Genomic DNA, 12,288 nt, shown 5'->3' with positions numbered 1-12,288 from the left:
AGCCACGTGGCCCTTGTGGCAGTGCTGAACAGGAACAGGAACAGGTGTGTGTGTGTGTGTGTGTGTGTGTGTGTGTGTGTGTGTGTGTGTGTGTGTGTGTGTGTGTGACGGTGTCACTGTGTGTGTGTGTGTGTGTGTGTGCGTGACAGTGTGCGTGTGTGTGTGTGCGTGCGTGCGCGTGTGTGTGAAGTGGCACTTCAAGATAGCTGTGCGGTGTAGACCAGGCGGTGGCGGTCTATTCTTCAGCCTTGATAGCTGTTGAACTTGAATGGTGCAATCCCAGCACAAGTAATTACCGTAAAGTCGAGGATAAAAGCCGGGTTTGCATACAAGCACATCGCGGATAGAAGCCTGAAAATCAAACGGGCCAAATGCGTTATAAGCCTGTCGCACGTAGAAGCCTGGCTTCTATGCAAGCGCGGATCGGGTAGGTAAAGAGTGCATGCGCTATGTACGGTGCATAGTAAAACTGCCGCCATACCACTAGGCAGTAGTCAGTGGTAGATCTACGCGTGTCGCGCGTAGAAGCATGACTTGTGTGTACAAGCCTGGCAAAAAATTTAATATCAGTGGCGCATAAGCATGGTTTGCATACAAGCCTAATGCCGAAAGCGGCTCGTATGCTTATATTAGCCCGGCTTTTATCCGCAACTTCGCGGTAGTTATGCTCTCCACCGGGCTAGCACTACATCATTGTACATGTAGGCATTTGGGAGCATACTACAAGTCGTTAGCAGCAGCGGATACCATGGCTACTCAACACAAAACTTCAAAAGCCAAACAAACCGCAATGCAACAGCAGGGTTTTGACTTTTTATGTATTTTGTCAGACATGACCCGGCCTGCACATGCATGCATGCATGCAGCAAAATCACACATTAGTCATTACAAAGTCACACGTGCAAAGTCCCCATGTTTACACTCATGTAGGCGGTACACACGTACACGTCGTTCATCTTATCATGTTCACAGAAATCATGTGCAGTCTGTAGACCCCAAAACGATACCATGGCATAGCCATAACTAAGGCACCAGGTCGCGGAAGAGAAAATCCCCTTGCCCAACAGGCTTTCTGTTGAACGAAGGCGGAAATCGTCAGCGGAGCCTAGGGACGAGCAAAGTCGACGTGTCCACCAGTCGTTTCAATACCAGGTGCAGCATTGTGCAGGATGCAGGCCTCCGCTCGAAGAAGGATCAGCCGCAAGGTGGACGGCGCCCTGTCCGACAGGACGATTGCGAACGTGTTGCTAACGCGGACAGACGGCGACTCGGACGACGATCACACCAAGAACCCGCGCTTTGTGCTGCGCGAGGGTCCAGATGAACTGGCTGCCGTCACCAATGTGCTGTATCGGCGAGCGTGGCGACTGAAAGTCTTCATCGACAACCTGGTTTCCTACCGCGAAGTGCAAGTTACGGTCGGAGCAAGCGTAAGTACGCTCAGCTCTGACTACTGCTACTACAAGCCTGTTCTCGATATAACAACTCTCACTTGTACGTAAACCTCACTTGTACGTAAACCTCACTAGTACGTAAAAATCAAATCCCGCGCCAAAATATCATCGCTCCCATACATGTTCTGCAAAGGTAATCCTACATAACGTAAACCTCGACATAACGCACGCTACAGCGCGGTCCCGGTCCCCGATGTGCGCACTCTCGTAGATTCACATGCGCGGTACGATCAAGCTGTAGCTATAGCTAGCCAATTTAGGCCAGTTTAGTCATACATAGCGTAAACCTCGACATAATGCACGCTACGGTGCGGTCCCCGGCGTGCGCACTCTCGATACAACTAGCCCCACCACCTGGCTGCTGCATGTTCCCGTTGCGTGCACCACATGGCTTTTAGTAAGTAAAAAAAAAAAAAAAAAAAAAAAACGTAGATTCACGTGCGCAGTATGATGAAGCTGTAGCTGGATATCCGAGGCATCACCAAACTGGCCGCCTTCACTGAAGTCAAGCGCTTTGCAACACATTCTTGCTTGCTTATAGCTTTACGCCCATGTTTCTGTAGCTGTGCTGGAACTGCTCTATTTCGTCGCCACTATTTACCATTAGCCATGTCTCTCCCCCCCCCCCCCTCTCCTCCACCACATTACACAGTGGGTCCATTGTTATTAGGCATCTACCTGTTTTGGTTTCTCCACTATAAACGAGAGAGCTTGGAAGCTCAGGGCCCTGCGCTATGCTTTTTTGCCTTGATGACCTAGACAAAAAAAGCATAGGGATGTTTTCTTTAAAAAAATCCTTTTTTAAAAACCTGGGATTCGAACCCGCACTATCGCGCGCCCTGCATGCATCCCCCGATACACTTCGCATACATACTAATTCTTCCAAGTTGTTTCACATTGTGATCTTGCATTTGAAAGCCCTATTTGAATATGTATTGTGGCCAGCCATCGTTGATGGCACGGTACGGTAGGGAATAGGTACGGGACAGGTACGATCGAGGGTAATACGACACCGTATAGCTGCCCGCAATATTCAAATAGGGCTTTCAAACGCAAGATTAACGTGAAGCAACTTGGAAGAATGGGTATGAATGCGAAGTGTATGGGGGAATGCATGTAGGGCGATAGTGCGGGTTCGAATCCCAGGATATGCCTAAAAAAAAAGGAGAATTGAAAAATTTATAACATCCTATGCTTTTTTGCCGTCAGATACGGATAGCGCCAGGCGTGACACAAACAAACAAACAAACAAACACACAAACAAATACCAAATTAAAGCTGTGTGGACCCTGGCTAGCGCCAGACGTTACTGAAGTAACGTCTTCTGCATAGCTACGGGAATAAAAGAATACTACTACTACTAGCTGTAGCTAGTCCTATTGGCAGTATTGTGCATACCGTAGAATCCCGCGGATAAGCCCACCCGCATATAAGCCCATGCTCGCGCATAAGCCCACGCCAAGTTCACACATCGCGGAGCTTTGTCGTACAAGCCCATGGGCCTAGGTCGTATCAAGGGTCCATAGGTTATGTACTCTTGGTCGTACCTTGTACCATGTACATGTAGGTTTTTGCACATTTCAACACAATCATCAGTAACTGTTGTTTTTGTTTGCACAGTGGCTTTCAGCAATGTACTTCTCACTTCCTTGGCACTTTCAATAGCACAATTTTGGTATCAGCATATAATAAGCCCATGCCCGCGTATAAGCCCACCGAAATGTTGTTGTGAAACAGATAAGCAGCCCATGGGCTTATCCGCGGGATTCTACGGTATATTCTGCGGCATTAATTGCATCTGATGTCGATGGTGGTACAGTGTGTGCATGTTTGCACGGTTGAATCCGCCTTATAAATACCCTTCATTTTGAGGCGCATCTTGTATTTTACACACGGTTTTCTACATACGGTAACATTATAACTCTCGAGCGTGGTCCCAGAGATTACGTTATATGGAGAGTAGACCTGTACTAGAACTGGTGCATGTACATCATGGTGCATGGTAGCGACGGCAGTTCAACACTGTACAAAGTTGTCATCGTGGGCAACAAATTACACTACCGGTTAGAATGGACTCGGATGTAGAGCCAAGGATAAATGTATAGAAAAGAAAAGGACCAAGAGTCACCATTGCAGATTATACATAGAACAATTTCATGAATATACATAGAAAAATTTCATGAGTATACTAGTACCTTGTCCCACACTGGACTTATGTTATGGGGCTATGAAGTTGGCATGCAATAGTTGCAAATCATGCATGCATTGGCATGCAGAGCGATGTCACAAAAGTGGGTTTCTCCAACCTTATGAATACCGTGAATGCACAGTGAATGTATACGCGATATGTGTGGTTTGGCCGTGCTTGGTTTTTGTTTGTTTCTCTGCTCCTTCCACGGCCTCCAGTTTGGGGAGATCTCAGAGTCCATAGAATGCTATGACAAGCTGCCCAAGACACAGTGCTATCGACTGGAAATGCACGGCGTGTGGCTGCACCCGTCATGGCTGTTTGGTGAGGTGTTGTGGTGGAGTTCAGCACCTCTTGTAGCTCATCGACAGACAGTGAGTTGCCGCAGTGATGGCAGACACTAAATTACCGGCAATTCACATTGCACAGCCAGCGAGTGACAATATTAATTTTATGTTACGATTTGTAGTGTCTTCAAATGTGAAGTGTACCGTGTGTCCTGGCATGATGCCATTGTGTCATCATGCCAGGATCTCCCCTGCAGCTAGTACCCTGGACATTCATTTCCACACAAACAATTTTTTTGTAATACAAACTGGAAGTTGACATTTTGCCTCCAAAGGGGTGGGACATACTCTGTACGACTCTCACTGACCCAGCTCATACGATACTTACGGAAATGCATGGGCAATCCTGACATTGTCCGCGCCAGAGAAGCGTGTGCATGTATGGTGCACAGCCATGAATGCCATGCATCACCCTGCCTCTTCTCCAAGCAATACTTGAACATGGTACATGGTGTGGGTGTAAAATGTACAGCTGTCATGTGATACTCTTGCTAGTACATCATAGTACGGTATACCTCAGTGAAATCATAGTCACGTATGTTCCTGCCTTGTAAAGGGCATCACTTGCACTGCACCCTGCAGGGCGTGGCAGCATGGCCGCCATGCTGTGTCAGTATCCTTGAATCTCTACATGATTGTACATTTTATGATAGCACTTTTCCTCTCCTTGCAGATCAAACCCATTACTCTCGTCGTCAAGATGCCATTCCGCAAGGACGAGTACATGGTGCGAGAGAGTGACAACGACATCCACAGCCTATACCCGGAGCAGGTCATGGTGAGGGCAATGCCACACTGAAGTCATTGCCAGCCAACTACGAACATGCTGAGTCAGTGCTACCAATAATAATAATAATTAGACATGGATTTTTTTAGGACTGACGAGAATCAATGACTCTGTCACAGCAGAAACCATTGCCCGTATCTACTTGTACATACGCAGAAGACAGACAGCACAGCACTTGACATCAGTCTTGAATTTCAAAGCATTGTATAATCATTAGGCTAGTTTTGCCGGTGTATACATGTCCAAGTATGCGCACACAGTGCAGATGCTGCTAGCCTGCGGCTACATGTTCTTCTTCTTTCTTTGTGATGTAATGTGGCATGCACGTACATGCAGTAAAAAAAAGAAGAAAAAAAAGTAAATTATCGTGTCCGTTCCCGAAGGGAACTCACGACGGCCGCTAACACCCGATAAACCCTAGCGGCAGATGCAGCGCCTAACGGTGTACATGCAGTAGCATATGTAATCTGCAGCATTGCATGCACACAAAGTATCCAGAGTACAATCATATGTACAACAATTCTCTTTCTCAATCCTCATCGTCTCAAGCATTGCTCCCGTCTTGTTCAATTGCTTCCACTGCAGACGTACATAACCAGGGATTTCGGTTTACCGGCCGGTGTGTTCCGTATTGGCATGCGCAAGTACAGGGGTGACCCGGGTGGAAAGGACGTCAAAGTGAAAATGTCCCCCACCTACGTCTTGCCTCCGCCGGAGATGGCCGAGGAGAAGATGGCCAGAGAAGTCGCGCGGATCCGCACCCTGTCGCAGACAGTCGAGGCCTATCCTCTTCTGCACTTCTCAAAGTTTCCACGCCAGTACTCTTGTGATACCGTTGATGATTGTTTTGAACTGTTCTCTGACTGGAGACCACCTCTTCCAAGCAAAGTGGATGGTGAGTATGAGGATAGTACGTATGACGATGACGGGCAAGATACACCTCTGAGAATGTTTCCACGCAACACAAGCTTTGGCGAGCTTGGAATGCGGGCAGGTGACGAGATCTGGTTACAGGTGAGGAGTTACCATAAAATAATAGGTCATTTTCATGGGGAGAATCTTTCACCAGCCATTTCCAAACCAGCCCGATATTATGATGTAATTGCAGCCAGAGTCAGTCCATACATGGACTGGGGAATTGATCTGTGGGGCTAAATTTAGTGAAAACATTCCTCATGATACGTGTTAACAAGAACTGCACACTGTTATGCATCAAGCCACAGGGCACAGAAGTGAGGATGGTCAGAAGTAGTGGCAAAGCAACCAATACTGGTGTTGTCATGGCAACACATCGGCAGCATGACTATGACTGAATGTCTGATGGTTTAACACACTGACCTGTACATGTCTACACGCATGTCTACACGCATGGCTGCACAGGTACGTGCTGGCTTCTCTCCCATTCTCCGCTACCTCATTCCGGGACCACACCGAGAATTCAAAACCTTCCAGGACATCGTCGACGAGCTAACCAACGACACGCGCACGAAAGAGGAGCAGCAGTACTTGATCCAGGTGACACTCTACATAGCCGCATACTACAACAATGTGCCGTTGATCGAGTATCTCTTCCTCAAGGACGTGGTAAGGAACTGTATCTGCTTGTAGTCACACCCGGAATCCTCATAATAAATTCATCCTGATACAGCTGTTCACTGCATACACAGCACTCAGGAACTTGTTGCTGAGTCCAGTCGAAGTAAGGCTTTAGAGGACCCGCTGTAGTTTGACCACGTCAAAACTAATCTGTAGGCCAGCCTCCGTCCATCTGAATCAGACGTGCACGTTGATGCAGGGGATCTGCTGTCACTACTCAACCTATCTTACGTTCTATGACGGAAAGCACATGCACTGTAAGACATGTAAATATAACGAGAAAGCAAATCTAACGTTTTAACGGATGACATTTCTTCGTTATAAGATCCGTTGAGGCCGTACTGCTTCATATAATTATGCTGTGTGTGGATATGGCAGAATACTGCAAGATCGTTAACATATCTTCTCGTTAACCTATGAATTTTGGACAATCGTTAAATTTGCGACTCGTTATAATAACTAGGGCTGAAACGATCGTGGATTTTCACGCATCGATTACTCTTTAGCTTAACAATCGAGTAATCCATAATAATCGTTAGCAAATAGAGTCATAATTCTCAGTGTGCAAACATTACTCTGTTTCCACAAACTATGCCTTCATAATACCAACAAATCTGCATTAGTGAAAGGGTAGCTCCGAAACATGGCAGTTTTGAAGTCAATTTAAAGGGGAAGTTAAGGCAAAAATCAAAATTTCACCAGTTGTAGTTTTCGGGGTGCTGAGTCGAATGGTCTTGGTCCGAGAAAGCTGAGACGCTCCCTTCCTACTTGAATCCCAATCGAACTCGCGCACTTCCACCGAAACTGGGTGACTGCGCCCTACTAGATGGGGATTTGTATGCAAAATGTCACTAAAAGCGCCATTTCGTTCTTATAAAAGCACGGATGACCGCGATTGGCCCATATGTTGTAGTCTTTTGGACGCTGAGTCGACTGGTTTTGGTCCGAAAAGGCTGCAATGCAGCGTTCGCCCCTAATTCCCAATCGAACATGGTTGAACAAGCGGTCACGTGCTCCTGCGTACACCAGTCACCTGGTCACCGTGCCTGCAGGGTACAACTTACAGCCTGTTTTGACCTTTTTTGGGTGCAGTCCTGTCACTCGAGTTGAACCTTGGTGTGAAAGTTGTCACCTGCTGGCGTGGTGACCAGGTGATTTGGGCACCCAGGAGCACGTGACCGCTTCTTCAACCCTGTTCGATTGGGAATAAAGGAGGAACGCTGCATCGCAGCCTTTTCGGACCAAAACCAGTCGACTCAGCGTCCAAAAGACTACAACATATGGGCCAATCGAGGTCATCCGTGCTTTTATAAGAACGAAATGGCGCTTTTAGTGACATTTTGCATACAAATCCCCATCTAGTAGGGCGCAGTCACCCAGTTTCGGTGGAAGTGCGCGAGTTCGATTGGGATTCAAGTAGGAAGGGAGCGTCTCAGCTTTCTCGGACCAAGACCATTCGACTCAGCACCCCGAAGACTACAACTGGTGAAATTTTAATTTTTGCCTTAACTTCCCCTTTAACGTCAGAACATGAACCATACCCCTGGCAACTGCATACTCCCAGCGGAAACTGATTCAAACTTCACAAAACGAGGGTTTACAGTACTTTCTGGACACAAATTAAAAAAAACGCAAAATAATCGTATCGGTAATCCAAACGATTGCTCGATCGTTAGAGTTATCAAATGAGTACTCGATTATTCGCGATAATCGTTTCAGCCCTAATAATAACATGTCTTACAGTACACGTACGTGACTTGCATTGAACAAGCCTCGGTGAACTCTAAAGATGAAAGCCTTTACCGGCACTTGCCTTGTCACTGGCGAGTGGCCGTTCATATCACCCCTAGCGAACGATATCAGGGAATAATTTAACCGGTATCGCATCGCAGTTTGCTACGCAATTCTTCTACTTTGCGAAGCAACTTCAGGAATGTGATCCAGAAACTGCGATGCATATGCATGTTGATGTTTCACTGTAGCCTATGAAGCACACTGTATATGCCAGGTGTGTCTCTAGGGATGAAATAGATGCACAAAGCTTCGAAAGTGTTGCGCCATGCACCCTGGCACCACGTGTGGTTCGCAACTAAGGTGCTACAGTGTATTTGTGGTCTGATCAGCTCTGCAGAAGGACAATGTTGTCAAGTGTTAAGGGGCGGTCCGTAAATATCGAACTTTGTTCACCAAACGAATTGTTTTAGTTTAGACCCAACCCCTCCCTCCCTCCCCCTCAGAACGTAAAAAAGTGTTGATGTATACATGCATATACAACAAAAGTCGCAAATGTGCCACTGCTCCTGTGGCCATGTACATGTATCGAAGTTTTCTGAAACGAAATTGGTCAACCCCCTCCCACCCCATAACGAAATTATTTCGTTTTGTGAAAAAAGTTCGATAATTATGGACGACCCCTAAAGAAAATTGCTATTCAACATTTTCGAATTGCTATTCAAGTTTGATTCTGCGTAGCAAAATTGCTATGCAAAAAGACGAAAGTAAATTATTCCCTGGATATGTTTGATCTGAAATGCATTTGGTGCAAAATCTTCTCCCATATCACCAATGGCCATGTGTTGATCTGAAAATGTCTATGTGTTGCCGACTACAGGGCATGCCTCAACTGCCCGTTGGACAACATCCCAAGTGTAACGATACCGGCGGTGGAGAGGCAGACTGCCCGCTACACATCGCCGTACGCCGTAATAATATGGAGACGGTGCGCTGCTTTGCCACCTACCGCCGCCTGTGCCTATGGGTACGTACTGGGTACTCGGTGACAATCAGGAGTACATGGTGTGTGTGTGTGTGTGTGTGTGTGTGTGTGTGTGTGTGTGTGTGCATGTGCCTATGGGTAAGTACTGGGTACTCGGTGACAATCAGGAGTACATGGTGTGTGGTGCCTATGGGTAGGCACTAGACACTGTGAGTCTACAAATTTTCGGCCCATTCAATTTTCGGCCTCCCAGGGCTAAATTCCATTTCGGCCTCCCAGGGCTAAATTCCATTTCGGCCTCCCAGGGCTAAGTTCCATTTCGGCCTCCCAGGGCTAAGTTCCATTTCGGCCTCCCAGGGCTAAGTTCCATTTCGGCCTCCCAGGGCTAAATTCCATTTCGGCCTCCCAGGGCTAAATTCCATTTCGGCCTCCCAGGGCTAAGTTCCATTTCGGCCTCCCAGGGCTAAATTCCATTTCGGCCTCCCAGGGCTAAATTCCATTTCGGCCTCCCAGGGCTAAGTTCCATTTCGGCCTCCCAGGGCTAAATTCCATTTCGGCCTCCCAGGGCTAAGTTCCATTTCGGCCTCCCAGGGCTAAGTTCCATTTCGGCCTCCCAGGGCTAAGTTCCATTTCGGCCTCCCAGGGCTAAATTCCATTTCGGCCTCCCAGGGCTAAATTCCATTTCGGCCTCCCAGGGCTAAATTCCATTTCGGCCTCCCAGGGCTAAGTTCCATTTCGGCCTCCCAGGGCTAAGTTCCATTTCGGCCTCCCAGGGCTAAGTTCCATTTCGGCCTCCCAGGGCTAAGTTCCATTTCGGCCTCCCAGGGCTAAATTCCATTTCGGCCTCCCAGGGCTAAATTCCATTTCGGCCTCCCAGGGCTAAATTCCATTTCGGCCTCCCAGGGCTAAATTCCATTTCGGCCTCTCAGGGCTAAATTCCATTTCGGCCTCCCAGGGCTAAATTCCATTTCGGCCTCCCAGGGCTAAATTCCATTTCGGCCTCCCAGGGCTAAATTCCATTTCGGCCTCCCAGGGCTAAATTCCATTTCGGCCTCCCAGGGCTAAATTCCATTTCGGCCTCCCAGGGCTAAATTCCATTTCGGCCGCATCAAATTTTCGGCCTATACTGCTGCTGCTGCCGGTATGCACTGTCACACTGAACCTCGCACAGCAACATTTCGGCTGAAACACATTTTCGGCCAAACATGAGCGGGCCGAAAACAGGCGAAAATAAATATGCGCCGAATATTTGTTGACTTCCAGTACTCGGTGACAACCAGGAGTACATGGTGTGCGTGTGCGTGTGCCTATGAGCAGGCACTACTCGGATACTATTTTTTAGTTTTTTTTTTAAATTTTACTTGACCAGATACAGAGGCATTTCTGCCTTCTCGTCTAACCGTACGGCTAGCCTCTCAATAAAAGATGAAGTTACAACCAGCAGTACATAGTGTGTGCTGCTACTGGTGTGTGCTGCTACTGGTGTTTGTTGCCGTTCTGGGGGAAGATCGTTTGCGTCTGCTGGTTTCGGTAGAAACTGGTGCTTTTGGTAGACGCACATCAGATTGAGGGGGTTGAAAAGGAAACTGTTTGAAGTAAATGCCGAGTCTCACCACCAGGACTCAAACCAGGAGGGACCTTCACTGGAGTCCGGCGATACTATACCGCTACATAGAGTTTTTTTTGTTGAATTCTTTGTTCTCACGATGGCACCATCGCCAATAAGAGATAGAGTTTGAAGGTCCCTCGAGCAGTTGGCTCGCGCAGTCGGCTCGCGCAGTCGGCTCAAGCAGGCTTCACTGTACTGTACTAGTGTATAGTTGTGTTATCTATGGTACTATACTAAAGCCTAGCAGGCTTATAATGAAGGGCATCCATGGCATGCAGTTCTGGGCATCTGAAATGAAAAAGGTATCAATCTGTCATGCTAAGCAACTGTGACTATTGGCTGATGCTGCTCTGCTATTGTTCTGACAGGTGAAGAATGACGAGGGTGTCGACGCAGTGGAACTGGCCAGTAAATACGGCTACACGGAGATGGTGAAGTTCCTGGAAGAGGAGCGTGTTCGACCACTTCATCTGGACGAGCCAGCCGAGGGCAGACTCACGCGCTACCAGAAGCTGTACGGCCGCCGCGAAGAGATGGACTACTTTCAACTGGCGGCACTCGTCAAGAACAATCAGCTGAAGTGCTTTGACAGCATGTCCATCGTTGAAGAAGTGGCCACGGAAGTTACCTTTGCCGACTTGGTTACCAAGGTGAAAGCAAGAATGCCACCGAGGCGGCAGCGGAGGAGAAGGAACAAAAACCGACCGCTATGGCTGGACAACAAGATGAAGGCAGCCGAACGCTTCAGGAGCGTCATAGAAGCCGAGGATGCGAGAGAAAAAGAAAGAAACCTGAGGGGAAGAGGAGCTGAGCAGTCCAAGGAGCACACACGGATAGAGCAGTCGGATGATTCCAAAGGAACGACGGTCGGCGAGGATGTTGCTGCGGCTGCTGAACGTTTCAAGCGTCCGTTAGCAGCTGCATCGTCGTTGGCCAGGGAGAAGGCCAAGCCTGCGGAAAGCCAACCACCCAAGGAGCAGAAACAGGAAAAGCCATCGGACGAATCCAAAGGAACCAGCGGCTGTGAAAGCGATGCTGCAGCAGCTACACACCAGCCTGGTGTAGACACTGAGAAGATCAAAGACACAGACAAGCCTCAGGAACGTGAACTGGAGACGTCTGGTGAACTGGAGACGTCTGGGGAGCACGGACAAGATTCTAAGGAGATCGGAGACAACGATGAGCCAAAGAATAGCACAGTAGGAGAGGAGTGCAAACAGGAAGAACTGTCCGAAGAATCCGAAGGAAGCCTTGCAGGCGATGAGAATGTTGTCATGCCAAATATAGACAACGGTAGTTCAGAAGTTGAGGAGATCAGCGTAATAGATGACCCCGTGCAGCGTGAAGCAGATGAGTCTGAGGAGCACAAACTGGAAGAGACGTCGGAAGAATCCAAATGAGCGGAGGGAGGGCCGTGAAGGTGACGTGGCAGCAGTGTATTTTAATTAAAGTTAGTCTCCTTAGCGGCAATTTTTGCGTCGTCACACGTGCGAACACACACAACTACCCTGTGCAATGGCGTTGCTCTTGTCATGTTAAAAGTGGACTTGTTTCGAGGTAATAAAATGCGGAGGTGATGCTGCTGCCGCTG

The 12,288-nt window shown here is 48.0% G+C and overlaps 1 protein-coding gene across 1 annotated transcript; it reads left to right on the top strand.

Annotated features, from left to right (window-relative positions):
* Positions 1–954: 954 nt before the first annotated feature.
* Positions 955–12,097, top strand: LOC135808306 (uncharacterized). Its single transcript, XM_065321480.1, has 7 exons — positions 955–1,430; positions 3,861–4,016; positions 4,663–4,767; positions 5,362–5,790; positions 6,157–6,360; positions 8,984–9,130; positions 11,066–12,097. The coding sequence occupies exons 1-7, from the start codon at positions 1,170–1,172 to the stop codon at positions 12,095–12,097; spliced, it is 2,334 nt and encodes a 777-aa protein (XP_065177552.1). The 5' UTR covers positions 955–1,169.
* The last annotated feature ends 191 nt before the right edge of the window (positions 12,098–12,288 follow it).

The sequence above is a fragment of the Sycon ciliatum genome, chromosome 1 (assembly GCF_964019385.1).
Source record: "Sycon ciliatum chromosome 1, ocSycCili1.1, whole genome shotgun sequence".
Classification (NCBI taxonomy): Eukaryota; Metazoa; Porifera; class Calcarea; order Leucosolenida; family Sycettidae; genus Sycon; species Sycon ciliatum.
Note: the sequence above shows the minus strand (reverse complement) of the source record. Positions and strands in the feature narration are given on the sequence as shown.

What these genes read in the sequence shown, in the direction of transcription:
- LOC135808306 (XM_065321480.1), top strand. Translation starts at nt 1,170, where the DNA reads ATGCAGGCCTCCGCTCGAAGAAGGATCAGCCGCAAGGTGGACGGCGCC. An exon ending in TATACCCGGAGCAGGTCATG is followed by an intron (nt 4,768 to 5,361) that starts GTGAGGGCAATG and finishes CTTCCACTGCAG; the next exon opens with ACGTACATAACCAGGGATTT. An exon ending in ACCGCCGCCTGTGCCTATGG is followed by an intron (nt 9,131 to 11,065) that starts GTACGTACTGGG and finishes TTGTTCTGACAG; the next exon opens with GTGAAGAATGACGAGGGTGT.